This window comes from Sphaerodactylus townsendi, linkage group LG16, assembly GCF_021028975.2.
Source record: "Sphaerodactylus townsendi isolate TG3544 linkage group LG16, MPM_Stown_v2.3, whole genome shotgun sequence".
Taxonomy (NCBI): Eukaryota; Metazoa; Chordata; class Lepidosauria; order Squamata; family Sphaerodactylidae; genus Sphaerodactylus; species Sphaerodactylus townsendi.
In genome coordinates this window covers 25,633,274-25,659,301 of record NC_059440.1, presented here as the reverse complement: position 1 = coordinate 25,659,301, position 26,028 = coordinate 25,633,274, and the positions used below count along the sequence as shown (strand labels likewise).

The window sequence follows — 26,028 nt, the reverse complement described above, 5'->3', positions numbered from 1 at the left end:
TTGGGGTCTTGCTTCCCATTCTAACACATTGTGCTGGCAGAGGCGTAGCTAGGGAAAATGGAGCCCGGGACAAAATCTGAGTTTGGCGCCCCACCCCCCCACCCCATATGTGCAGCCACCCTCCTCCACCACGACCAAACAACATTTTTTGCACCAGGTCATCTCAAAGTCACCATCACATTATAGAACATGCCCCAACACACAAATCTGAACACACCCAGGGCTCCGCAGCTTAAACAACATTGAAAGTGATGCTATTTTTGAAGGGGGGGGGGGAATCCACTCTGAATCAGCATCATTATTAATGTTGTTTAAACTAGAGAGCCCAGATTCTCCTTTTAACTCCACCTTAAAGGGAGACTCTGGGCTCCCTAGTTTAAACAACATTGAAAGTGATGCTGTTTCAGGGTAGATTTCCCACCCACCCCCCAAAAAGCATCATTTTCAATGTTGGTTGTTGTGGGTTTTCCGGGCTGTCTGGCCATGGTCTGGTAGATCTTGTTCCTAATCTTGTTCACCTGCAACTGTGGCTGGTATCTTCAGAGGTGTATCACAGAGAGAAGTCTGTTACACACTGTGTCCAGACTTCTGTTATAACAGCCTTAACCCTAACCCTAACTTATTTTTTTAATATTTTTTCAGTCATAAATTGTTCCCAAAATTGTAACAAAAATAAATTAAATTAAAATAATAGGTTAGGGTTAAGGTTAAGGCAAGGGCAGGGACTCAGGCTTGCCTTAGTGTTACGTTGAGTTCTAGGGCGCAGTCCGAGAATAGGGCTATGGTCAGTTTTAGGTTTTGGGTTTTTGTTACAATTTTGGGAATTGGGAATCCTGTTTTTAACTGTGCTTGATAGACCCCCCCCCCCCCCGCTATATCTGGCTTCCCCACCCCTGTCTTTAGTTGAAGGCAATTTTCTGCCTTTATTAGCCTCCCTTGATCATCCCCACGTAATTCCTGCCCCTTTTGATTTCTGTCTTTCTGCTTGGGCAGCCTGCTGACAGATAGTTTTAATTTACAGCCAACTGACACTTCCTTTAAAACTCTGGCAGCAATTTGGGGGCTTGTTGGATTTCTTTTCCGAACTGGATCAGCCGTGCTTCTCTTTCAAGAGCATCAAAAGCCCCCACCCCCCACCCCATCGTATTTTGTGAACTCACTCCCAGCAGCCCCTCCTTCCAATTTCTTCCAATTTACCGAGCTGATTTGTTTTCTGATTGCTTTATTCCCTCCCTTCATGTCCTGAAATCTATTACCTTCCTCTTGTTGCTTCTCATTACCATTTCTGCCTACTTTAACTTTGCTGAAGTCACTAATTCCAGACTCTAATCTTGGTAAGGAACAGATTTTGGGGAAGGGGTAATGAAATCAGGGAAATGTTTCCTTGCGAATGTTGAACCAAAGTGTGATGTGACCACAAAGCATTTTTTTTCTCTTTGGGAGAAAAAGAGGTCACAGCACAAGTCTTTCCACTTCAGGCTGTTGTGGGTTTTCAGTAGTTTTTGCTCCTAACATTTCGCCTGCATCTGTGGCTGGCATCTTTAAAGGCATCTCACAATGGGAGTGTCTCTCAGTGACATGCTCTGAAGATGCCAGCCACAGATGCAGGCGAAACATTAGGAGCAAAAACTACCAAACCAGGGCAAATTTAATGTGGCTTTATCCTCTTTATCCATACACAAAAGATGGTTTTCAAAAGGAAGTGGTGTCACCCAAATTAGTGGTCTGCAACAAAGTAAATTACTGTGGGGAATTTTAATGTATGCAAGAGTGGGTATTAGAAATTCTATTTATGGGAACATATTTTAGAGGAAAAACCTGTCGTCAATATTGATGAGAGTGTTAGAGTGTGGTTTCCATGACCACAGCCGCACAACCAGGAAAACCCACAACAGCTGGTTCTTCTAATGTTGTTATATTGATTAATGAAACAAAAACCTTGGGAGCACACACACACACACACACACATCCATGATAAAATACCTGCATGTATATACCATTATTAATAAAATTTTATATTTAATTTTATGCCGGGGGGGGGGGGAGCCAGCGTGCTGTAGTGGTTAAAAGCAGGTGGATTCTAATCTGGAGAACCGGGTTTGATTCTCCACTCCTCCACCTGAGTGGCGGAGGCTTATCTGGTGAACCAGATGTGATACTGCACTCCTACATTCCTTTGTTTGAGTGTGTACCAAACAATTGCCAAGCAACAAAGGGAAGGGGTTTACAGAAACAAAATGAGAAACCAATGCTTATGGGGTATGTTGCCAAAGACTGTGGAATAGGAAGACATGAGATGAACAAGTGCTTACCCTGAAGGAGGAGAGCCATGCTTCCTGGTAAAGTCAGTTCCTGTTTGAGGAACCACAACCTTTCTAATGAGGGACATGGAAGTCCTTTCTAACTGGGACACAGGGAAATCCTTGAAGCGTTTCCCGGTTCCAGTCCTGTGAAAGATCTGCTTTCAGAGAACTGCAGAACGAACAACTGGGGATGTAAAGATGAAAACTGATGTGCCTGACTCAGTTCAGACATAATGCTAACCACAGTTTAAATCAACTGACTGCGGTTCGTGCAGTTGTCTGAATGCCAGCCACTTCACAAACTGTGATTCATTTGCGTCTGTATGGTTGCGGTTGTCATTAGTTACAATTAGTCCTAACTGTGGTTTCATGCGATGTATCAGTGCAGACATCCTGCCTTAATCTTCGCTTTTCTTTCTGTGCTACAGAGCTGCAGAAGCAATGAAAACAGTATTTAATTATCACTAACACTGGCTGTTGTGGGTTTTCTGGGATAGATGGCCATGGCCTGGTAGTTTTTTGCTCCGACGTTTTGCCTGCATCTGTGACTGGTATCTTCAAAGGCATGTCATGGTAAGCTATGTTTCTCTCCCTGACATGCCTCTGAAGATGCCAGTCACAGATGCATGCAAAACTTTAGGGAGGAAAAATGACCAGCCTACCACCACAATGCCCAGAAGATGCACAACAGCCGGTTAACTCCAGTTGTGAAAGCCTTTGACAATGCACTGCTAAAATTGTTACAATAAACCAATTCTCCTGATATTCAAGGTGTGTGTTGGAGGTTAATTCTGTATTTCTCTGTGTCTGCCTCTATTCTGGAATACTTACAGAGCTCCCTTATGACAAATGTTCCCCCAGTCCACTCAACCTAGAACTCAATCTATAGGCTGTGGTTGTTAGCTGCTCTTAGGCCCCTTCCACACATGCAGAATAACGCACTTTCCATCCACTTTCACAATGGTTTGCAAGTGGATTCTGCTCTTCCGCACAGTAAAATCCAGCTGCAAAGTGGATTGAAAGTGGATTGAAAGTGTATTATTCTGCATGTGCAGAAGGGCCTTAGTTGCCCTCTTATTCCTTTGCGCTCAACCGCTGCTGAGCAACAAATAGGCCCCAGATTCACTGCTGCAGCACAAGGCTCTTATGTATTAAGGAGGGGGGGTTGCGGGTTTCGTGGTGAGTTCTGTTTTCATGGAGGTGATCAGCTTGTGTGTGGACCTCATTGCTTCAGATGGCAAATGACTGTTTATATGATAGAAGGATTAGCTGTACTTTCAAGCCTCCTCCTCTCCCCATAGCAAACTAGGAAGAAGGGATCCAACTTAGTATCTCCTTCACAAGCTAGTTTTGTCTGAGTGGAGGAGTTAATAGGTGCTTCACCCTTGAGAAATACATTCATTCCCATCTACAAAGCTAGTGAGTGGAAGGAAGAACTTTGACCTAGCCATCTCCCAGGAACTAGTGTCAAGAAGATGGGGGTCCTATTACAGTGTCTCTCTGACATGCTAACTTTCCACCTGCAGGGGTGTTTAATGGGGGAGTGTTCAGTCATGGACGACTCCTTCCACACTCTTGAGATGCAGGTTGGCCAATTTGGGAAGATGTCTTTCCCCAGGGCTGTGTGTGTATTCAGCAGCAAGGTAACCCAAATTCTTGAAGAAGAGAAGTGGAATTCTGAGAGTTATATGGACAGTACAAATTAAGTATATTTGGTTGTGCATAAAGTCCCTTGCAATTAGACTGCTTTGTGCTATTCTGCTATGATCAGGCCTGGGGAGGGGATATTAGCAGCCTTCAGCAACTCCTCTGGCTTCCGAGATTTGTCAGGTGCATTATTGTAGCCAGAAGAACTAAAGTCTTGAGATGTTTTAAAGAAACAGGCAGCTATGATCCTCAGGAAGCTAAGTCATGCCAGCCAGCCCCTCCCCTTTCCTGTGCTTCAGGGCAATCGTGGCATGAACTCAGCCCCCCTTATTACCTCTTGCCAGTTTTCAGAAACTCGCTCGTTTTTTGAAGGGTTGCCACCTCGCCCTTTTCTTCTTGTGTCTCTTTTGTATGTTGAGTGTGTCGTCCTGTCGTCCCCTGGAGATGTGCCGATATTTCTTTGCAGAGTCTCCTCGGCTTGTTTTCCTGTGTCTCACTTTCTGCCTTTTTTTTACTTTGTCTGTTTGTGATTTCAGTGGACTTCTCTGTATCAAAAAAAGTCTCCTTTTAGAAGCAGAGCAAATTTAGACGCCTTGAAGGTACCCCCCCACTTCCTCCCGGTACAGGAAGGTGTCGTGTGCTCTCCCTGCGACACGCTTGCATGCTTCTCGGACCAATGGCATCATTAACGTTCTGTGTCTTTTCCTTGTTTTAGCTTCATTTTGTTCTCCTCCTCAAAAAAAGAAAAGTATATATATGTATACATTCTTCCACTCCATAACATGGATTGCCACATTTCCTGGAACGTTTGCCGGGCCATTGAACAACCGGAGAGCACTGCATTTATGAAGCAGATCCAGGATAAATATTCATCTTTAAAACTACTATCTATTGCTTTTGTATTTACTCCAGAAGCATATCTGAGCATGCCCGGTGTCCCGCGTTCTGATTGGCTGTTGTTTTTTGAGTGGCAGCTGCAAGCATCTCTTGAGCATGCCCAGTGTCCCACATTCTGATTGGCTGTTGTTTTTGAATGCATGTCAGGCGGGGAGATCAGGGGGCTGGGTGGGAAAAATAAACCAGTCCTGCTCCCAGTTGGTTTTTGCACGGTAGCAGGCACAAGCAGGGTCACACCAGGATTTTTAAAAAGAACCTCCAAACTGGCAATTTTTGAAAATCCCAGGGTAAGGGAAACATCGCTGGGCAACATCAGGGCAGGCCCGCTTTAGCACTGGGGAACCATGCGGAATTTTCAGCTTATATTTTTCTTGCTCAACCCAGGATACTTTGACCATGCAGAAACAACCAATGAGGACCATGTTTCCAGTTTCTCCAAAAATCTACATTTGAATCAAAATTTGCCATTCTTTCTTTTTGTTGTTGTTGTTTTGCAAAAGCCAGAAACAGATATGCTGGATCTTCTTCTAAATGTCTCTTTCTTTTCTTCCAACCAAATTTGCACTGGATTTGGGATCTTGAATCACCCGCTCGGATTCAAGCGTCAGTAGCCTAGTCTCACCGGGATGCATCAGATAACCTACGTGGATTGACTGCTTACTTAGAATGGCCACTGGGAAATCTTTCACTGCACCTCACCCCATTCCATCAGTGGGATTCTTTACTTTCTTTGCCTTTTGGGGTGGGCGGAGGGAGGAGACAGTTATTTGTGTCTGTGTTCAGGGATTTTTTCCCCTCCTGAATTTTGCAAATATTTGGGGAAGAGGACAGACTCCAATAGCCATTTCCATGCACTTGCCTGTTTAAATCTGTAATGTTTAGAACACTGACCCCTTCCGCACATGCAGAATAATACACTTTCAATCCACTTTCACAATTGTTTGCAAGTGGATTTTGCCATTCCGCACAGTAAAATCCAGCTGCAGAGTGCATTGAAAGTGGATTGAAAGTGCATTATTCTGCATGTGCGGAAGGGGCCATTTCTTGGTTGGGTTGATCCAGTAACCTCTCCCCAATAAGAAAACTATGTCAGCTTTGGAAAGGCTGTCATCTTATTTGAGCCCTTCTGTTATTTCTGATGCTTCATGAGAGCCAGTGTGGTGTAGGAGTTAAGAGCAGGTGGACTCTAATCTGGAAAACCAGGTTTGATTCCCCACTCTTCCACCTGAGCTGGGGACTCATATCTGGGGAATTAGATTTGTTTCCCCATTCATACACTCGAAGCCTGCTGGGTGACCTTGGGCTAGTCACAATTCTTTTTTAAAAAAAAACACCTTTATTATAATTGATGATAAAACAACGCAATTTAAATTTCACTACCATTACATGTAAATTTAAAAATTGAAACTTCTCCTTCATCACAATGCCAATTATCTGTTCTCTATAATATATACAAAGATAGGAAAAAAACAAAAAAAGGATAAAAAGGGGGAAAGGTCAAGTTAATCAGATAAATAACCTTTAATGGCATATGTTACAGAATTTAAAATAAAGGATAATATACAGGATAAAATAAAGAATAAAATACAGAACAGAAATTAGGATCATTTGTTTATGACCGTGCATAAAAACCTGGCCATGCTGGCAGGGGCTGATGGGAATTGTAGTCCATGAACATCTGGAGAGCCACAGGTTGCAGACCCCTGCTCTATAGCATCCCTGGATTCATTGTTCAATAGATAAACAGCTGGTCTGTCCAGCATTCTGAGCCCATCAATAGAGAAACTTTGTTCTAGCCCCGTTACACACTTCTCTCCATAGTCATTCTTCACTATTCTATATTGACATCTCTTAAAGATTGTTCATCATCTTAAAATAAATTATATTCCATCTAATTAACAATTAGTTCTCAATTATTATGGAATATTTGATCTAAATTAATCAAATAATCACTGGTTTCCATGTTTTTCATAAATGTCCATATTTTCTTTTTTTCAAATATGTTGTTAACTTACCTGCTTTCCTGAATTGTTGTATTTTTATAATCCATTCACCTATTGTCAAGATCTCTTCCGGTCTCCAGCTCCAGTCACAATTCTTCAGAACTCTGTCAGCTCTACATACCTCACAAGGTGTCTGTTGTAGGGAGAGGAAGGGAAGGAGTTTGTAAGTCCTTTGAAGCTCTTTACAGGAGAGAGAGGGGGGGTATGAATCCAAATTCCTCTTCTTCCTATGGATCCTGAGGCCTTTTCAGCACTCTAAACGACAAATCAGGAACTGGAAATATGATAAAAGCTGCTGAAAGCTTCCAGCAATTTTTAAATATTTAAGTTGTCTTCTAAAATAGTTTTGGTGGCCACGTGTTGGCCCTGCGGTTGCTATCATATCTTGCTTGGACCTTAGCTGAGCTGGAATTAATAGCAGTGGGATGCAGAAAACCAAATTGCTAATCAAGATAAAGGAACTGAAGAAAATTAGTCGTATTCTCCTGTTTATTCCAAATGATTTATTCCAAGTGAATAAACCCCCAGAATTCTAAGCTTAAGGCAGAGACATATTTGTGCAACGGGTCACACCAAATCCTTTCCCATCCACACGCTGGCAAGTGCATGTGAAATGTCCCCAGGAGTTTTGGGTATAATATGGATGATAGTTTTTCAGGTCCTTTAAGGCAATATGGCATACCCAACATTTTCTGCAATAGACACCTTTCCCCACCACTGTGGCTTCTGGTGAAACCGGTTTCTCAGGCTTTTGATCAAACAGGCGTGGCAGACTTTTGAAGGGCCACAAAAAGTGATTAATGAGAGTACAGTGTGCCGGAAAACCGTGGAACACTGGAGCTCTGTAGCAACAGGGGCTCTGTCAATATAGCCAGCAAGTATCTGAAAAGCTATCCGTTGCGCTCACTCTCCCGTTTCACCAAATTCTAAATTGGGAGGGCAGGTGGGCAAAACTCGTCTCCAAGAATTGTCTGTAATGAATATGTCATGGGTATGACTAAATGTGTGATTTTGTGTGCGTTATGACTTTGCTCGTTTACAACGGACGATCCCTCTGCAGCGCGAGTCACGGGTAACCGACATGTGATTGGTAGGAATGTAAAAGTTGTGTGATGCATTTGAAGGGACTACCGGAGTGTTTTCCTACCTTGGCTAAAACATCCAAGCACTTTGTCACTTTGCACCGCACAACCGTGCTATGAGACCCGTCATATCCTTTCTGTAATTTCAGTCCTGTGGTCAAAAAACTTTCTGGACAAGGTGGGCAGCAGCTATTGACGTGTACTAGTTTTTTTTTTTAAAAAAAACATTAGCTGGTTATTGCAGATCTCAGGGGCTTCATTTAATTCCCATTCAGTATCAAAAGAACTTAAGTCTCTTTGATATTTTATATGCTTGTTAAGTGCATCTAACTTTACTGGCAGAACAGTGAGATTTCGTAGTACTACATCCTTGCAGTTAGATTAGCGCCATTTTAGGTTGCAGCCCTAACACATGTACTTGGTGAGGGGTTAGCAACTTGTGGCCCTTTATCTTCCTGTGGCTAACTCAGAGGGAAAAGAAGCCTATGTAGAGAAAGTTGGCTTCAGAATTTGCCTTTGCACCATTTTGGTGGGTCCTCAGTTGTAATTTTCTGCTCCCTTCCTCAAACTGGCTTACCAGAGAACTAGGAAGCAAGCCCCACTGGAATCAACTGGGACCTAGTTTCCCTGTCCATATGCAGATGATTTTGGCTGCAAGACTCACTAATGGAAAGGAGCGAAATGCCCCAAAAGACAACTAGCCGGAGAGCCCGAGGGCGAAACTTCCAAACGAAAACTGCAGTTCCTCCCTTCCTCCTAATTTTGCTTCCCAGTCAAACCTGAATAGGCGATGCTCCCCCACCCCCAGCGAGGTTAACCCCTTGCTCATTTCTGCTGTTCGCCTCCTTGCACACCTTCTGAAATGCACATCTTCTGTAATGGGGGTTTTCCTTTCTTTTCCAGGTCAAGCCAGCTCTGGGCTTAAAAGGTCTTTTTCTCAGAAATCCAAAGCAAGCTTCTCTCGACAGTCATGCTGCTGGCCAGTTCAATCACAAACACTCCTTTAGCAGCCACATTTTACGGCGAACGGCCAGCGCACCCACCAAGAGCCAGAAGAAACCCAAGAAGGGCTTCCCTGAGATTGCCATCGACACCAAAGACAACCGTTCCGAAGGGGCCAGCGAAGACCGCGAAGTTGGAGACTCCTCCCGCCCTCGTTTTGATCAGGAGCCAGAGTGCCCGTCTCCAGCACCGCCTCTTCGAGACGAGGCCAACAGAGAGGTTCAAGGAAAGGGGTTGAAAGGTAAGGCCCAAAGTTTTGGCAAGAGTAAAAGCAGCCAATCCCGTGTGCACAGGGAGGCGACGTTCAGCGAGCCCATCCGGAGGTCCAACAGGGTCCGCCTCCAGGAGCCGCCAGACGAGAAGCAGGGGGTCTTTGGCCGCTGCGCCATCAACGGATCGGGTAGGATCGGCATGGCCACCAACTGCATGAAATGCATGATTGGCTCAAACGAGAGCCCCGATCTGGAGTGCAAGTGGGGCGACCACTCTACTGTCTCCGGCGACACTCCGTACTGCAACCAGTATAGCAGCCTAACAGAAGATGAGGAGAGGGTAGAGCTTAAAAACTGGGGGATCCAAGAGCAGCCTCGGGCCCGGTCAGATCTGCAGCTTGGTGGTGGCTACGGGGCTACTGGGGACCTACCCAGGACCTGCCAGCCTTTTGCGACCTCGGGAAAGAAAAACGGTGACTCTAAATGTCCCGGGGTGAAAGGTCATTCTCGGCAGAGGTGGCAGGGCCAGCCCGGTGGCAAATACGGAAGCACCGTCAACTTGGTGACCACCAGCAATGGTTCAATATCCTCCAACTCCAGCAGCCTGGAGAGTTTGGGAAGCCCTGAATTCCCCACACGCAGGCCTGAGAGCTCCAGGAAGCAGGCGGGCACCCTTCAGAGGGAAATGAACGCCTTGTTTGCTGAAAAACTGGAGGAAATTCGCAGTAATTCCCCTATATTCTTTACTGGTAAGACCAGACTTTCTTCACCTCCATCATCCACCATAGCTCATATCATCATCTTCAGTTTCCCGTAGAAGCACTTGCATTATTTATTTATTTATTTTAAAAAACTGCCATAGTAGCTTTTCATTCGGCAAAAGAAAAACATTTATTCGTAAATGTGTTTCTGTGTGGGGGTTGTGTGCTGTCTAGACGTCCTCTGCTTTAGGCAAGTGTTTCTTCCCATGCCAAAACCACTTTCAATAGCGATTCCACCTGTAGTGTTCTGTGATTCGTCAGACTGTGTGCATTTTATAACTGTGTCATCTAAAAGTAAGATTCTAAGATCTGTTTTTAGTTCAAGCGGAGCATTGCACTGGCATTAAATTGAGAACAGTGGATGAAAATCCTCCCTGTGTACCAGAAGAAGCAAAGGGATTTTTAAAAATATTGTATTTCTTTATTTATTAGACTTGAACACACACACACACAATGAATATGTATGCCCCTTGGTGTCATTCAGCAATTAAGAGCTCCAACATACGTGGCTCCTGCTTTCCAGCATACAAACCCAAAAAGAAAGATGTCACATTCAGTGTAGGATCTCTCTCTCTTTTTTTGGTAGAGATTGAACCCAACCCAGTTTTCTTTTCTTCCTGCATTAGCGCAGGGGTCAAACATTTAAAACCAACCCTTCATTTAAAAATCTGGCCGGGTTGCTCCAGCTAGTCAAAAACAGTTCGTTGGATCCTACAACTAACTCGTTCCAAATATTTCATTTTCTCACTTTTCCTTGCTACTTTATTCCTTGTCTGTTCCCTGAATTAACTGGATTTTTTCCTCTGTTCCATCCTATTCCACATGCACACTCTTGTCTCTATAGTTAAGAACTGAAAGGATGAGCGAATCACAGGTAACTGCTGAGCGTTAATAGCTTTAAATGTATCTGTCTTGTTTTCTTCCAAATATCTCCTAATTCCTGATTTCAGAGGTCCCCAACGCGGTGTCTAGAGGTACCATGGAGCCTGCCAACACCTTTCCTAGCACTTACCAAGTGTCTTTAGAAAGTGGGCGGGGCCAGGCTTGCGCACAGCAGGGCTTCTGATTGGCTGTGCAGATTAAATGGCAAGCAGAGTTTCTACTTTAAACGCCATAACCTTGCTCCCTGGTATTTTGTGGTGGTCCCACCTCCTGTGGAAGCCACTTTGTTGCTGTGCCCACCACGCTGTGTCAGGATTCTAAAGATGGCCATTGGCTCAAAAAGTTGGGGACCCCTGTTCTTTGTTATCTATTTCCTCCCGCTCCCCAGCATGATATATTTTTCAGCATGCATTTGATTTAGATTGGTGTGGGGAAGCAGTCCTCTTGCTCTGTGTCTTAAGTTTTTCTTTCTGCTGCTGATCCAGCCATGGGCAGTAGTGAGGAGTTGTGGAGTGAATGCCGGTATTTACTGATAACCTCTCATTTACTCAGTACAGTATATATTAACAGTGGCATAGTGGCTAAGAGCAGGTGCACTCTGATCTGGAGGAACCGGGTTTGATTCCCAGCTCTGCCGCTTGAGTTGTGGAGGCTTATCTGGGGAATTCAGATTAGCCTGGGCACTGCCACACACGCCAGCTGGGTGACCTTGGGCTAGTCACAGTTCTTCTGAGCTCTCTCAGCCCCACTTACCTCACAGGGTGTTTGTTGTGAGGGGGGAATTGAAAGGAGTTTGTAAGCCCCTTTGAGTCTCCTTCAGGAGAGGAAGGGGGGATATAAATCCAAACTCTTCTTCTTCCTCTTCTTTTTAGTTACTTTATTGCAATTACCAGTGTTTTAGTTACTTTAAAAAATGCACCTTCAAACAGTTAATATTAAGAAAAAAATGATGCCCAGGATTGATTTCTTTGTTGTGTTTGCATCAACTGTTTGAGGGTGCCATTTTTGGAAAATACCTTAACAAATACAAGCAGTATCTTAGGTCATTTGCAGTAATAAGACAGTCAGATATGCAGTACCAGGCAAGTGGGATGGTTATCAGTAAATATTGTTACTTATTATCAGATTATTCCTAGATGCAGGGTGAAACACTGCTCTCAAAGATAAGCGATGGGGATCAAACCCATAGCATTGAGGAAAGGGAGGTTTCAGACTTCCTCTCTGTGCAGTTTTTCCAATTGAAATTGTCTCTTCCTTTTACCCCAGCTGAGAGAAAAGATGAGTAACTGGACCATGCCTGACATTCTCCAATGAGAGCTTAAACCACTTGGGGTGCAGTGAGGGGACATGGGGACATTTTGGTCTGGGAAAAATGGCATGGAGGAAGAGTTAACTCCTGCATATCATACCACTGTGGCCTCAATCCATATTGACCGCCCCCCACACCCACATACACAGGTTCCTTTTTTGTAGCTCAATGAAACATGTGGCGATCCAAAAATGATATATATTTTTAATCAAGTATGGTTTGTCTCTCGACTGTACTGTACAGTAAACAAAGTTGATCTACCATATTTTCCAAGGCATCAACAGCTCCAAAATATTATTGCTGTTTTCCTGTAGCATGCTTGTGTTGTACACGTGTGTGTGTCTTTGCTCCTCATTTAGAGTTCTGGGTGCCATTTTTGAAGGACGTAAATAACTCACAATAGCTTCCCATGGGGACAACAAAGTTAGTTGAAGACACTGGATATCTCTAGCTTGGAGAAGAGAAAACTGATGACACACTTCCAATTCTTTAAGGGATTATGGGAAAAGGTCAAAATTTTCTCTACTGTTCCAAAGGACAAAACTACATCGAATTAGCCGAAGTTGCAGAAATTTCGGTTAGATATTCGTTTCTAAGGATGTCGCTTCTTTTCAAGTCTCCAGTCTTTTCTCTCATGGAGATTTGCCTTTTTACTTATATCTTCGCAAGGGAGAGTCTTACTTTTTTAAAAAAAAAGATGAAAGCTGGGAATTCAAAGAACCAGCTACATCTGTTGTTACAATGCTGTGGTGATATAGCAATATTTTAGTGCCCTTTAAAAGGGGGGGGGATATTGTGATGCTACAAATAACACCGTCGGCCACTTTCTGCCCACAGATGTATCTTCAGTACCTGGTCTTTCCAATTTCTGGTACCAGATCAGAATTTTTTGTTCGCTCCAGTTTTTGGTTAATGAATTAACTACTTATGTGCTTTTGTGTAGTTCCCAGAATGTGGCTGGATATTGGATGTAGTTATTGTTTTATTGCATGTTGATCATCGTTTTATTTATCAGGTTGTTTAAATTTGTGCTGATTCATTGATGGAACATAGAATCCATGCCAAAAGCTTTTGGTGAAGGGGGAGGAGATACAGGGGTATAATTTGTTTAAAATTGCATTTATTTTCCTTTTAATCCCAAGTGAGCCCATTAATGATGGAGCTGGGCACATCTTTCTTGGGAGGGAGTTCCAAAAAAAATGGCCACCACTGAAAACACCCTGTCTCATGTATCTCAATGGCCACTGTTCCAGCAGTTATACTGAGCCAGGGCCTTAGGAAATTAGGTGCATGGGGGAAGAGTTATATGTAACAGCTCAGAATAATTTTGTTCTTCATCAGTGGTTGAGCCTCATTTATGATCCCTTCCATGTTTTCCTCTTTTTCCAGATGTCCGCCAATTCTCAATGCAGAGGTCAACCACTTCGTTATGCAGCCTGGAGACCATCACTGAAGAACCCTTTATTGCCAATGAGAACCAGCCAGCTGGTTTTTGCTTCCCTCTGCCCACCACCCCTGCCAGTGAAGGGTCTGTGCCTAACCACTCCCCTGAAGTCAGATCAGAAAGAGGCGGCCTATCGGAGGAGTTCGAGAAAGCTCCACTTACGTACTACATGGTGGCAGTTCCAGAAGAAAAAAGGCCTCTTGCTGTCAACACAACTAGTGCCAGCGTGTCACGACAGGGAGACGTCCAGATAAACAGCCAAGAAGAAAATGGTGGGGGAAATGTTCATAGTGGTGGGAATTGGCCTGACTTGCAAACTCAGGACAACTTCGTGTTGACCCACAGGTGGCCCCATTCTGCTGGAAATGTCCTGAAGCAAAGCGAGAACATTGAGCGGCCCATGGACAGCACCAGAGCCGTGCCACCACACCAAAGCAGCATCGCACCAACTTCCCTTCATGAATCTCCCTCGGTAGCTCAATCTGCTACTGTCCCCACATCTCATGTGATAGTACGGCGGTCCAAGAGTGAAGGTCACAAACTTTGCGACTGCTCGAGACGTCCTGGTGGTATCTCTCCAGCAGCTGAAGTGTACTCTGATGCCACATGCAATGACCGTATCTGGAGCAAACTAGACTCCAGCAACCACCGGGATAGTATGTCTTCCTCCTCTAGCATGTCCTCCAACGACACGGTCATAGATCTCTCCTTGCCCAACCTTGCTCGGAAAAGCCTTCCGGACTTAGGCGTCCAATACGAGAATTTTGGAGTCACCGCCGAGAGAAGACTGGTGCGTCCGTGGTCTGCTAATGCTGCCTCTGGGCGTGAAATGGCCATGGGGACCAAGAGCAAATCCAACCCCAACTTGAGGTCAGGCCAACTGACAGAAGATGAGCTGCGCCCCAGACCCCTAATCAGGGGTTCTGAGGTTGGTTTGTTGTCCATTCCCAAAAGGCACACCTGGAGTAGGCTGTACATGGATAGTCTCAGACAGTCATGTCTGAAGTCCAAAGATCCTGAAAAAGCAGAGACCAGCCAGGCCAAATCCAAAAGCCTTGGAGACCTTACCTCAGACGACATCTCGTGCACCTTTGAAAGTAAGTATCGTAGCATCAGCAGGAGCTTCGTCACCCGTTCCATGAGGGAACAGCGCCGCTGTGCATCCGCCAGGCCCTCCACCAGGCCCCCTGATGAGCTAACAGAACGCTTGAAGAAACTGACCACCTTCCAGCTGGAAAATGACATCACTTCCCCCACTAGCCTCGAGCCAATTGAATCCGAGGAAGAAGACGAGGGGATGGGCCTCCTCCGAAGGTCCTCATCTCGGAGCCAGAGCAGGGTGCGGTACATCGCCAACCGGGCCAAGCAGGCGCAAGAGAGGCAGAGACTGAAAAACCTGGCTCTGGTCAACGGGAGTCCCATCGAGGAGCGGGGTAACCCCGAAGGAGCCTGCAGTTTCGCAAGAGGGGCCTGTATGGACTCAGCTTCCCCCAGTCTGTTTACATCCCCGCTCAAGAATCAAACTGACTTGAAAGCCGAGACCGTCTTTATGTACAAACTCTAATGCCGGGAAGGGCTGAATGAGGTCGTTGTTTACATTCTTGTCTGAGCAAAACCAACAAAAGAATTTTGTTTATTTTTGTAAAAATGCACAAGGTGCAAACCGCCCTCCTCCTGAGAGACCACTTTCTCCTTCTTCCAGCCTCTCAAGGACAGTTCCTTGTGATAAAAATAAATGCAGGGCATAACATTCAATATGAAAGGGGACAAGCAGTATTTTCCGGGGACAGGGAATGGCGGTTCTTGAAATATCTCGCTCTGTGATCCCCGGAAGGCATGTCTTAGCATGCGCACAACCGTCCTGTCCTTGTTGTGGCTTATCTTTCTTCAGCTACAAACCCAGTAAGACAGAGTCCCTCGCACATCAGAAACCGTCCCCTTTTGTTGACTGTCATCTGCTTCCTTCATGATTCTCACTGGAGTAGCTGCAACCTGACTTCACCTGTGGGAGGGATGGTGATAATCAGCAGATGCCAGGATTTGGTGTGTGTGTGGGGGGGATGAATAGTTTTCAGAGAGTTAAACCACGGTACAATCTTTGCCTTGTAATAATCTATTTCTTTTGCCCACTGCAACCTCTGGTCCATTCCAGATGTTTGTTAGGCTTGGCGATGGATTCCCCCCCCAAAAAAGAGTGAAACCCATTTATTGGCACAACGAGCAGTTTCTGACAAGTACTTCTCAGTCCTGTCACCCAAACTACAATTCCCACAATTCCCCATGGCAAAGCCAGTTGAAAACTGAATGTAGATTTCACTCTCGCCCATTTCTCTTCCTTGGTTTAACGTTTGTTTGTGTGCAAGAAAAATTGTCATCTTCTTTCCCAGTCACATTTCGGCTAAACAGCTGCTTTCGAAGAAGAACATTGGCCTCCAAACAAGTATTTGGCTTCACCTGTCTTTTTTGGCTGCCACGGCTAGGCAATTTATGGGTTCTCGACTTATACATATTACAAGTGTCAATATGAACAACGGCCATTTTGTTTCTCTCTGAGAGTTATGGCTGCCATACCCACCATTGTTGCTTGAAATGGAGGACAACAGGGGTTTCCAACTCTGAGACATGTGGGTAACTTTTCAGTGAATGGAGGGGCCATGCTAAGTCACAGCTGCCGTGCCCCACCAGTCTCTTCACCCACTTTCTCCTCTGTTCCTGAGGTGCCTCTCCCATCTTTCTCTGATCTGAGGTACCAAATTTACTTAGATCAGTTGCAGTGACTGCATCATTTTCCTCCTTGTTCACCTGTGCCCAGTAGGATTCCCCTTTTCCTCTAGATGGATGTGCGTTGGTGAGAGGTAGTGGTGGAAAATGCCACCACATCACTTTTCAATCCACTTTCACAATTGTTTGCAAGTGGATTTTGCTATTCCGCACAGCTGCAAAGTGCATTGAAAGTGCATTATTCTGCAGGCGCAGAAGGGACCTCAGCCTGTGTGTGGGCAGGCCATGGCAAACCACCTCCAAATGTCTTTTGCCTTGAGAACCCCATGGGATCACTTGATGGCATACACACACACACAATTAGTGAAGTGCAACCCAAATCTCTCAGCATTCCTTTTTTCAAGACTAATTTCTTTGGTCACTTTTTTTTGCAATAAGGGGGAGTGGCAGCTGGAAAAAAAACCCAGGTGGGCCATAATAACTTAAAATGAGGTGAATTAAATCTAGGTTGTTGTGGGTTTTCTGGGTTGTATGGCCGTGTTCCAGTAGCATTTTATCCTAGGAGAAAATTAGGAGAAAATGCTACTAGAACACAGCCATACAACCCGGAAAACCCACAACAACCTAATGATTCCAGCCGTGAAAGCCTTCAACAATACGGTGAATTAAATCCATTCTGTACAACTTAAAAGATTCAGCTGTACATAGCACCTGCTCTGTGGAATGCCCCTTTTCCTGTTGTTTTTCCTGTCTGTTTTTGCACTGCCATGCAAAATACATTTAAAATATATATATTTAAATATAAATATATATATATATATATTTAAAATTAGAGCATATTATTTCTGTTTAGAGTTAAACAGAATAACTTTTTTAAAAAATTGTTTTAATTTTTTCCATAATTATCAGTTATTAATAATCAATGTACATTTTGTTGAGAAAGAGAAAGGGGGAGAATGTTTATCAAGATGCATTTTTTAAAAAAAAAACTTTTAATTTTCAGCCCTTAAAAAGGGATAAGGGAGGGGCGGGTTGGTTAAGGGCTTCTTGTTTGTAACATTTTCTTCTCTGTATATTGCAAATAATTTAAAATCTGTTTGTAAAACCATCTGACACTACTCAAAATAAAGATGTATTTAACCTAGCCATCTCCCAATGTTTCATCTGTGTTCAGGACCGATTAAGGTTGTCAGCCTATGGATGTGGCATTAGACCCCACGGAGATCTCTCTCCTCCTTAATCTAGGGCGTTTCCCCACTTACCTTTGCTGCCCATTGCTGCGCGCTACTCTCAGCGTGCGGCATCTCTGGCGCGTGCCCGGGCGTCCCCACGACCCTGCATTCTGCGTGGGATCATCAAAAGGCGCCGTTTCGAGGAGCGCCAGGGATGCCGCGCGCTGAGGGGTCGCGAGAGTGGCAGCGTCGGGGCGGCTGCATTGTCGCCGCCCCTGTAGTGGGGAGTGCCAGGGGACCCCGCGCTACTTGAGGAGAGTAGCGCGAGGCTTAAGGTAAGTGGGGAAAGGGCCCTAGTCGACATCTTGACCCCAGCATTCTGAACCAATTGAAATTCCCTAATGCTTTTCAAGGACAGCCCCTCATAAGAGCACATGGTGGTAATCTAACCAAGAGCTGGACGCTGTGAAGTCCCATTGGCTTCCACAAATGTAAATTGCCTTCAGATGGCTCTTCCTGTGGGTCGGACTTGATTGCTTCCCTTTCTGCCAGCTTTCCGTACAAAGACAGCTGGAGTGTTTATGTTGGCTGAAGAGGGATGCCAGCGTTTTCCGCACCGTGAGATTAATCCTCAGAGGTCTGTTGTACCTGGCTTGGTTTGTTACGTCTTGTCTTCCAACAGCATGGTGTAGCCTGTAGTTATTAGGGATAGTGCTTCAGTGAAACCAAACCCCAAAAGATCCCATTTCGCCATTCCAGCTCTCTTCAAGTTTTCTCTTTACAGGCTTGTTTGGCCCCAATAATAGGAGTTGGCTTTTGGAGCATTCACTCACTCGCTGCAGTTTCCTAAGTCCATGTACTATTGCATCATGTTGCTTAGCTGGTGTGTAAAAAGAGAGGATGCCTTTTTGCGTTTTCCTCCACAAAGATGCTTTGAACTGGACCATGAGCAGCCAGGATTCAGAGAGGCCAGTCCTTGACGGGACTGGGAAGATCAGAAGACAGTCTGGGAAATAGAAAATCCAGGAGATACTCCAATTTAGCAAGACCATAATCTCTTGTCCAGAGATTGGTTTAATGCATAAGCCTGAGAAAAAACTGTGTTTATAAGTTTCCCGTCCACCAGGTAATAATGATGCCTTGAGTTCTTTGCCTTATTGAGGATCCAAAGTTAGCCTCCAGTTCTGTTAATATAACAACCACATTTTCTCCCCCCCCCCCATTTATTTAAGGTCTTTGAGAGATTTTTGCTCAACTCCCTGGTTTCAGATCTGCAACTGAAGACTGCTATTGCTCATTCTTTCTTGCTAGATTTTTTCCAACCAAAGACACAAGTGATACCAATCAAATACATTCAGATTTGGTTTGCTTTATGTTAGTTCTGCTTTGGCGCAATGCAGGAATGGAAAGAGGCGTTCGATATCCACTTACAACCCCCAAGAAAATGGAGGGCGGTATATAAAACTAATAAATGAAATGAAATGAAAGCATCCAGGTTGTGGTAGGAGGTGTGGAAAAATTGCAGGATCCTGCTTCTAGTGGAAGTCAATTCAGGTATCTATCTCACGTCCCTGATCTATCTCACATCTGTTTGCATGGCCCGACCTTCCACTTGGAGTCATTCAAGAGAAATTCATCTTGGCTGGCTAAAGTTTTGCAAAGCACGGAAGTCAAGATCTTTGACATCTGAGACTTTAGAGAGGCGCCAGCCTGGATTCCTAAACTGAATGCTTATACTGCTCCAGTGAAGCCGATCTTCTTGGCTTATGTGAATCAATTTTACTGATGTCCCAAAATTAAAACGGAACATTTCTGTGCTCCACATTGCCTATGTTAGCCACTACTTTCCAGTTCTTTTTTAAAAGTACTTTTCTAGACCAAAGAGTCGCTGTAACTTTTGCTATGACCCTAGAATGTCCTTCAACTCATGGAAGGATTGTGCCAATGGCTAAAAGAGAATCTATGATGTGTCGGGATTTGTCCGGTATTGTCACTGGAATAAAGCATCGCTAATTAATATTCACGAGGCACCAGCTCGGAGTCTACGGCCATTTAGCTTTGGCCTGAAAAGCTTCGGATCGTTTTTGTTTGTCATATACATAAAACGAGAATCCAAGAAATAGATCTTATTAGTAGAAGGGCGTTTGTGATCTTTCTAAAGCTTCCCTGGTCCAATCCAAAGAACTATACGCTGGATACTCACTGGTTTCTGCCTCCAGGTAGGCAGCTAGTGTATACACGAATATTTTAACTCGTTTATTTTGGAGAAACAAATCACCTTGCCTCTCTCTCTCTGGAAAGCCAGCTGGCAATCAATAATGCAAATAAAACATCTAAGTCATCTGGATGGTAGTAGAAAGCTTGGAACATTTTCAGCTTGTGATGGATCCTCGGAGAACATTAATTGGTTTCCAGGATTGGGTTTGATTTCTTTTTCTTTTTAGGCAAAGGCATTCGTTCCGTGAGTTTAGATCACAAATAGAGAGCTGGCCGGTCAGGAATGTTCGAGGCCGTCTGTGTGCCACAATTCTGCGCTGGCCAAGAAAACATAATCCTTCCTAAGAATGTCAGTTTTCATGTTCTTTTTCAAAAGGTCAAGTTTCTGGCCTCCCCAGTTGCAGAGACTACTACGTTTAGCATCCATATTTTGGCTGATGGGGTTGAAAGCACATAAATTATCATGCAATAAATCTTTCCATCACTTTTTAAGGAAAGCTAGATTTGAGCCATCAGATTTGAGCCGGGGGTGGACCCTTGCGGATGATGGAAGCCCATTGAGCCCAATTGAAGACTTTTCACTAGCAGGGTGTGGGAGTAGTCCCCCCCCTGCCAAAAAGCCCTGTGGAAGCAGCAGGGTGGGGCTACAGTAGTGCCATCCCTGGTTGCTCAAGGATTTGGATTCGACTATTATTAAAGTGTTCAATTTGTGCACATTATCATGCTATACAGTATAATGTTACCTGTAAGGCAGATGATTCCATCCCCATGTTGCTGGTGGGGAGTTTTGGATCAAGGGAGACTCCCCAAAGGCACTCTGGCCTTCCGGCAAATTCATGTCAGTGGTTAGACTTCAACAAGAAGGATTTCCAGCATCCAGCATCCAGAATTGGTGGCTGAATAACTGTAAGGAGTTGTGATAAAAGGGAGGAGATTGGCTGCCCTGCTCCACCCTGGAACAAGTTTTTACCTGTCTAGGCCCCTGCCAATGGCCAGTAATAAATCCATGGTTTTATGGATCAATATGGTAATAACTTACTTTATTAAAAAGAGAGAGAGAGAAGGATTTTGCTTGGGTTAGAAATACTTTAACACCTGACTAAACAAGCCGGGTTGATCAGCCAGTTGGCCTCTTTAGCCGAGCAGATGGGAGAAATCATATTTTCCCCTCTGCCATTCTCAAGGGTCAACAGTTGAACATCCAACTCCAAGATGGAACCTGTGCAATACTGTCCGTAACCAATTTTTTGATTTAATTTATTCCGTCATAAACTGTTCCCAAAATAGTAACAAAACCTCGAAACGTGAAACTGACCATAGCCCTATTCTCGGACTGCGCCCTAGAACTCCACGTAACACTAAGGCAAGCCTGAGCCCCTGCTCTTGCCTTAACCTTAACCCTAACCCTAACCAATTTTTTTATTTAATTTATTTTTTGTTACAATTTTGGGATCTATTTGTAACGCCGTTATAAGAGTTAGGGTTAAGGCAAGGGGAGCGGCTCAGGCTTGCCTTAGTGTTACGTTGAGTTCTAGGGCGGAGTCCAATATTAGCACGATGGTCAGTTTTAGGTTTCGGGCTCTTTCCTTTTTTGGGAACAATTTTTGACTGAATAAATTAAATAAAAATAATAAATTAGGGTTAGGGTTAAGGCAAGGGCAGGGGCTCAGGCTTGCCTTAGTGTTACGTTGAGTTCAAGGGCGCAGTCTAGAACTCAACGTAACCCTAGAACTCAACATAACACTAAGGCAAGCCTGAACCGCTGCCCTTGCCTTAACCCTAACCGTAGGATAGGGTTGAGACCCTTGAGCACATCTTGTGTTCTTGTCCGAGGTATGCGTTATTTTATTTATTTTATTTATTTATTTCTTCCATTTATATACCGCCCGATCCCCGAAGGGCTCCGGGCAGTAAACAACATTATCTAAATATCAGACAGGAGCGGTCATACAAAATATAAATACATAGACTCCATCCCATAAAATAACTTAAAACTCATAAAACAGCGAATGGCAGTAATACATAAATGAGCAAGAGGCGTCCAACCCCAATTTAAAACCTACCCCCATGAGGGGAGAGACGGTGGGGCCCCTCAATATGAGGGGACCCTGATATAACTGGCCCAGGGCACAGAGCAGTAAGGGGGCACCGTATCAGCGTTACCTAGACTGTCATTACTTGCCGCAGCACTGGGGAATAAAATAGGTTGTTCTGAGCATATAAAGACTATACACCTGCTGAATAACAGTGACGGTGGGACACCTGGGAAAACAGCTGCATTTTTGTTAGAGGTGATCAAGATAAGACCATCAGGGAAGCTCCTTCACCTCTTCGTTTCCGGCCTGATGTGATTTGTCCTGGTTTCAAGGTTTGCTTTAAGAACTGTGTAGATTTTTTCCCCCCTGCTCTGTTTTGTACTCTGTTTCGCACTGTGTTTTATTTCTTGTGGGCCTGCCTAATAAAGTTCAATAGAAGTTGAGAAATCATATTTGGATTTTCAGATTTTATTAAAGCCCAGATGATGTCGTTAGTTACCCAGCAGCTGTGAGAAGCCTGCAATTAGGAGAGTTTCCTGCACATACCCATCTTCCAGCCACCAGCTGCTTTCAACAGGGCCCTCATAGGAAGATCAGGAAACAGCCAGGGACCTTTCGCACCACATCTCCAGCTGAGAGCCTCCTCCTCAAGGATCATTTGGAATTGCATTTTAATTGTCCTGCGCATTAGAGTGTGACAATTTTGGCTGGAAAGCAGGATCAAAATTCAGCAGATAAATAAATGCTCAAGCTTCGCCTCCCCTCAAGGAACTCTCCAAGGCCGGACGGAGAGAATGCGAGCCTCGTTGTATGGAAGCAAAGTGCCAGCTAAGCCAAACAGAAAACACAGAACGAAATGGAGGGTGGGCCAAGGGGGGACATGGAGTGGAGCCCAGGTTTTTCAGGGGTGGGAAATGGAGCCCAGGTTTACTAGGGCAAGTCTGGATTGCTATGGGAGGGTACATGGCCCAGGGGAAAATTACTAGGAAGACTTAAGTGTGGTGTAGTGGTTAAGAGCAGGCAGATTCTAATCTGGAGAACAGGGTTTGATTCCCCACTCCTCCACCTGAGTAGCAGAGGCTTATCTGGTGAAACAGATGTGTTTCCGCACTCCTACATTCCTGCTGAATGACCTTGGGCTAGAAGTTCTCCAGAACTCTCTCAGCCCCACCTACCTCATATGATGTCTTTCATGGGGAGAGGAAGGGAAAGGAGCTTGTAAGCCACCTTGAGTCTCCTTACAGGAGAGAAAGGTGAGGTATAAATCCAAACTACTACTACTACTACTACTACTACTACTACTACTACTACTACTACTACTACTACTACTACTACTACTACTACTACTACTACTACTGCTCCAGGTGAGTGGCCCCAACCATTGCAACATGGCTTGCATGTCCAGGGACTAGTGATCAGATGCTAACAGGCGAGTCAATGCTGAACTAGACAGATGGGGAAGCGTTGAGCATTCAGGAAGCATCTGAGCCCAGAGTCCATTCTGCTGTCTCTCCAACTTCACCTCCTCCTCTGCTGCTCTGAAAACTATAGGACTCTCCAAGAACTCTCTGTGGAACTGTGACATGTGCTTGTTAAATATCACACTGTTACTTCAGAGGAATCCCAACACTACAGCTTTTGCCCATTCAGGTCAACCATGCTGTGCCTTGGTTTCTTCAGAATGCAGGTGGGGAGATTGTATGGCTGGACGATCTCCCCTCTGGGGAGAGATCCCTGCCAGAAGAAATCCAGCAGGTCAAGGCAAAGGCTAAGTTTTAAAACCCTTACTGTGCCAAAAGAAGTGGAGCTGGGGGCTTTAGAATAACAAATGAACACTGTCTGATTTGGGGGCTGAGTGACTGCTCAGGCGAGGGGCAGGACAAAATGTTCTCCCTGTTAGGAACGGAAGCATCGGCTTTTGCGACCTCCCTTTCTGAGCCCCCTCTCCAGCCAGGCCCCTCCTCCTCCTCCTAGTCTGAATGGGACAAGAGGGGCTGTGCCTTTGATTCAGGAGACAGTCCCCCCAGAAGCTGTTGGCTGGGCAGTCGGGTTTACTTGCTGTGACTTTAGCTGCTGCAGAGGAGCTGTCCGGACAAACCCAACAGTAAGTGAGATTCTCTGGTCTGTTTCCTCCTTTTCTCTCCTTGCCAATCTCAGATAATGACTTGGGTTTTTGCCCCATGAAAAAAATATCCTGTCTTTCTGGCTATGACCCCATTTTAAAAAAAAAGCCTGCTGTGGACTTAGTGGAAACAAACATTCTCAGACTAAGCCCCTGAGAAAACAGTCTGTTCCTAGCTAAGTAGATTTGGACTCTTTCCCACTTTTTCTCACCTAGCCATTACAAAAGGGTAAGGTTATATTTCAAGGGTTTCTCTGAAAAGTGACTTGAAAGGAGATGTATCCCAATCCCAATGGCTGTGTGGCACAAATTCTGGGATTTGTTGGTCCCTTCCTCTCCCCCCCCACCCCATTTTTGCTGGGTTTTGTTTATAGACAGTTGGTTGCAGTCGTAAAAAAAGTATTATAATTGCAATTTGTAGCCTGGTAGCTAAACTCTATTACTGTATTACATTTAACCTCTCAGATAGGCCAGCTGGCCAAAAGGTATCTGTTTTTAAGAGTCACAAAAGTGTTCCATAGGAATTCCAATTGTAATATTGTATGTATAAGGTAGGCTATTATGGGCCTTTTACAAGTGTAGATTATTTTAACTTGTAATAAATACAGATGTCCTTTTGATATTTAGTGGCTCCTTAAACAATTTTGTTGCCCTTTCAGGTCCCTGAACAATCCCAGTGCCACATGCATACAGTATAGTGTGTGTGTGTGTATACACACACACACACACACACACACACACATACATATACATACCGTGTTTCCCCGAAAATAAGACAGTGCCTTATATTAATTTTTGCTCCCAAAGATGCACTATGTCTTATTTTCAGGGGATTTTTTCTGTGTTCTGTTCATCGGGCATGCTTCCAAACAAAAACTTTGCTATGTCTTACTTTTGGGGGATGCCTTATATTTTGCACATCAGCAAAACCTCTACTACGTCTTATTTTCAGGGGATGTCTTATATTCGGGGAAACAGGGTATATATACATACATACATACATATACATATATATACATATACTTGTTGGATTAGAATGAATGTTGGGTTAGAATGGATGTTGGGTTAGAATGAAATACTTTCCATCCCATTTTTCTAATGCAGAATTTCAAGGTTCCTACTTAGGAGGACCCTCTCAGGAGTTTTGAGAAAGGCTGAAAGAGTGTTGATAGGGCAAGTAACTGTTCTCAGGGTGGGTCTGCACATCCTTAGTCCTACAAAAAAATCAAAGTGCCTTTTCTGGTGATGAGTTGTGTAGTGCCACCCCGGGATGGCTGCAAGGACATTGTGTGTAATCCCTGAAGAGAGGGGTGCCTCCAAGATTCTCCCCAGATTTTGAATGACCTGGTATGTTTCCAAGCATAATGGATGAATTAGGGATCAAACCTCTCCTCGCTTTTGAAGCTAAAACCACCAAATATAACCTAATGTGTTTTGTATTTGATTCTTATTTCGTTAGGTTTACACCCCGCTCTTCCCAAGGGAAGTCAGGCTCCAGGGGGTTAAAACGTACAATTAAAACATGAAATAATACAACAAGACTTTAATCATAAAATTAGTATTCAATCCTCAGCTTAAAACTTACCGATAGTGGACAGTTGACAACAGCACCCTAGCCTTTCCTGATCTTGGCAGGGTCCTTTTACCAAGAAAAAGTCAGAGAATGGGGAAAGAAAAGGGGGGGGGATCAAAAGACAGGCATAAGGTGGACTGTTAAGTGTGCCTGTTGGTAATTGAGAGGCTGGCAAGATGGTACACTCAGTTGGCCTCAATCAAAAAAATATCTTACAGGCCTTCAGAACTGATTATCAGAAGCCACATTATGACAAGACAAGAGTCACTAGAAAAGACAATAATGCTAGGAAAAATGGAAGACAGCAAGAAAATCCCACATGAGATGGATTGAAGGAAGCCACACCCTCGAGGTGACAAGTCCTGGGCAAAGCTATCAATGATAGGATGTTTTGGAGGTCATTAATTCAGAGGGTCACTACAGTCTGGAAGCAACTTGATGGCACTTAACATATACACTTTCGGATCCTGGCATTTCTTCTGAATTTCATACGCAGCACTAGGGTTGGAGATTCGGACAGTCCAAATCCGAATTTTTACCGAATCTGTACTGATTCGGACGGATTCGGACGAGCAGGGGCCGAATCTGAGCTGTCCGAATCCTAACAGATCCGAATCCATGGGATTCGGATCACCAGCCGAATTG

At 44.4% G+C, this 26,028-nt stretch overlaps 2 protein-coding genes across 10 annotated transcripts in view; both read left to right on the top strand.

Moving 5' to 3' along the window:
* The window catches only part of PLCH2 (phospholipase C eta 2), a 308,320-nt gene extending 290,918 nt beyond the window's left edge, over window positions 1–17,402 (top strand). For 5 of the 9 annotated variants that reach the window (XM_048518901.1, XM_048518904.1, XM_048518902.1 and 2 more), the window contains 2 exons: window positions 8,836–9,175; window positions 13,488–17,402. In XM_048518901.1, the coding sequence (XP_048374858.1) occupies window positions 8,836–9,175; window positions 13,488–15,106 (1,959 nt within the window). In that variant the 3' untranslated portion in view covers window positions 15,107–17,402. Of the gene's footprint in view, window positions 1–8,835; window positions 9,896–10,751; window positions 10,782–13,487 lie in introns of all 9 variants that reach the window. The other 4 variants (XM_048518906.1, XM_048518905.1, XM_048518907.1 and 1 more) reach the window with 3 other exon arrangements.
* A 6,241-nt stretch (window positions 17,403–23,643) lies between these two features.
* LOC125445681 (probable glutamate receptor) overlaps window positions 23,644–26,028 on the top strand; it is a 32,269-nt gene continuing 29,884 nt past the window's right edge. Inside the window, exon 1 of the mRNA XM_048518911.1 lies at window positions 23,644–23,792. The gene's annotated coding sequence lies outside the window, so the exon portion shown is untranslated. The remainder of the gene's footprint in view (window positions 23,793–26,028) is intronic.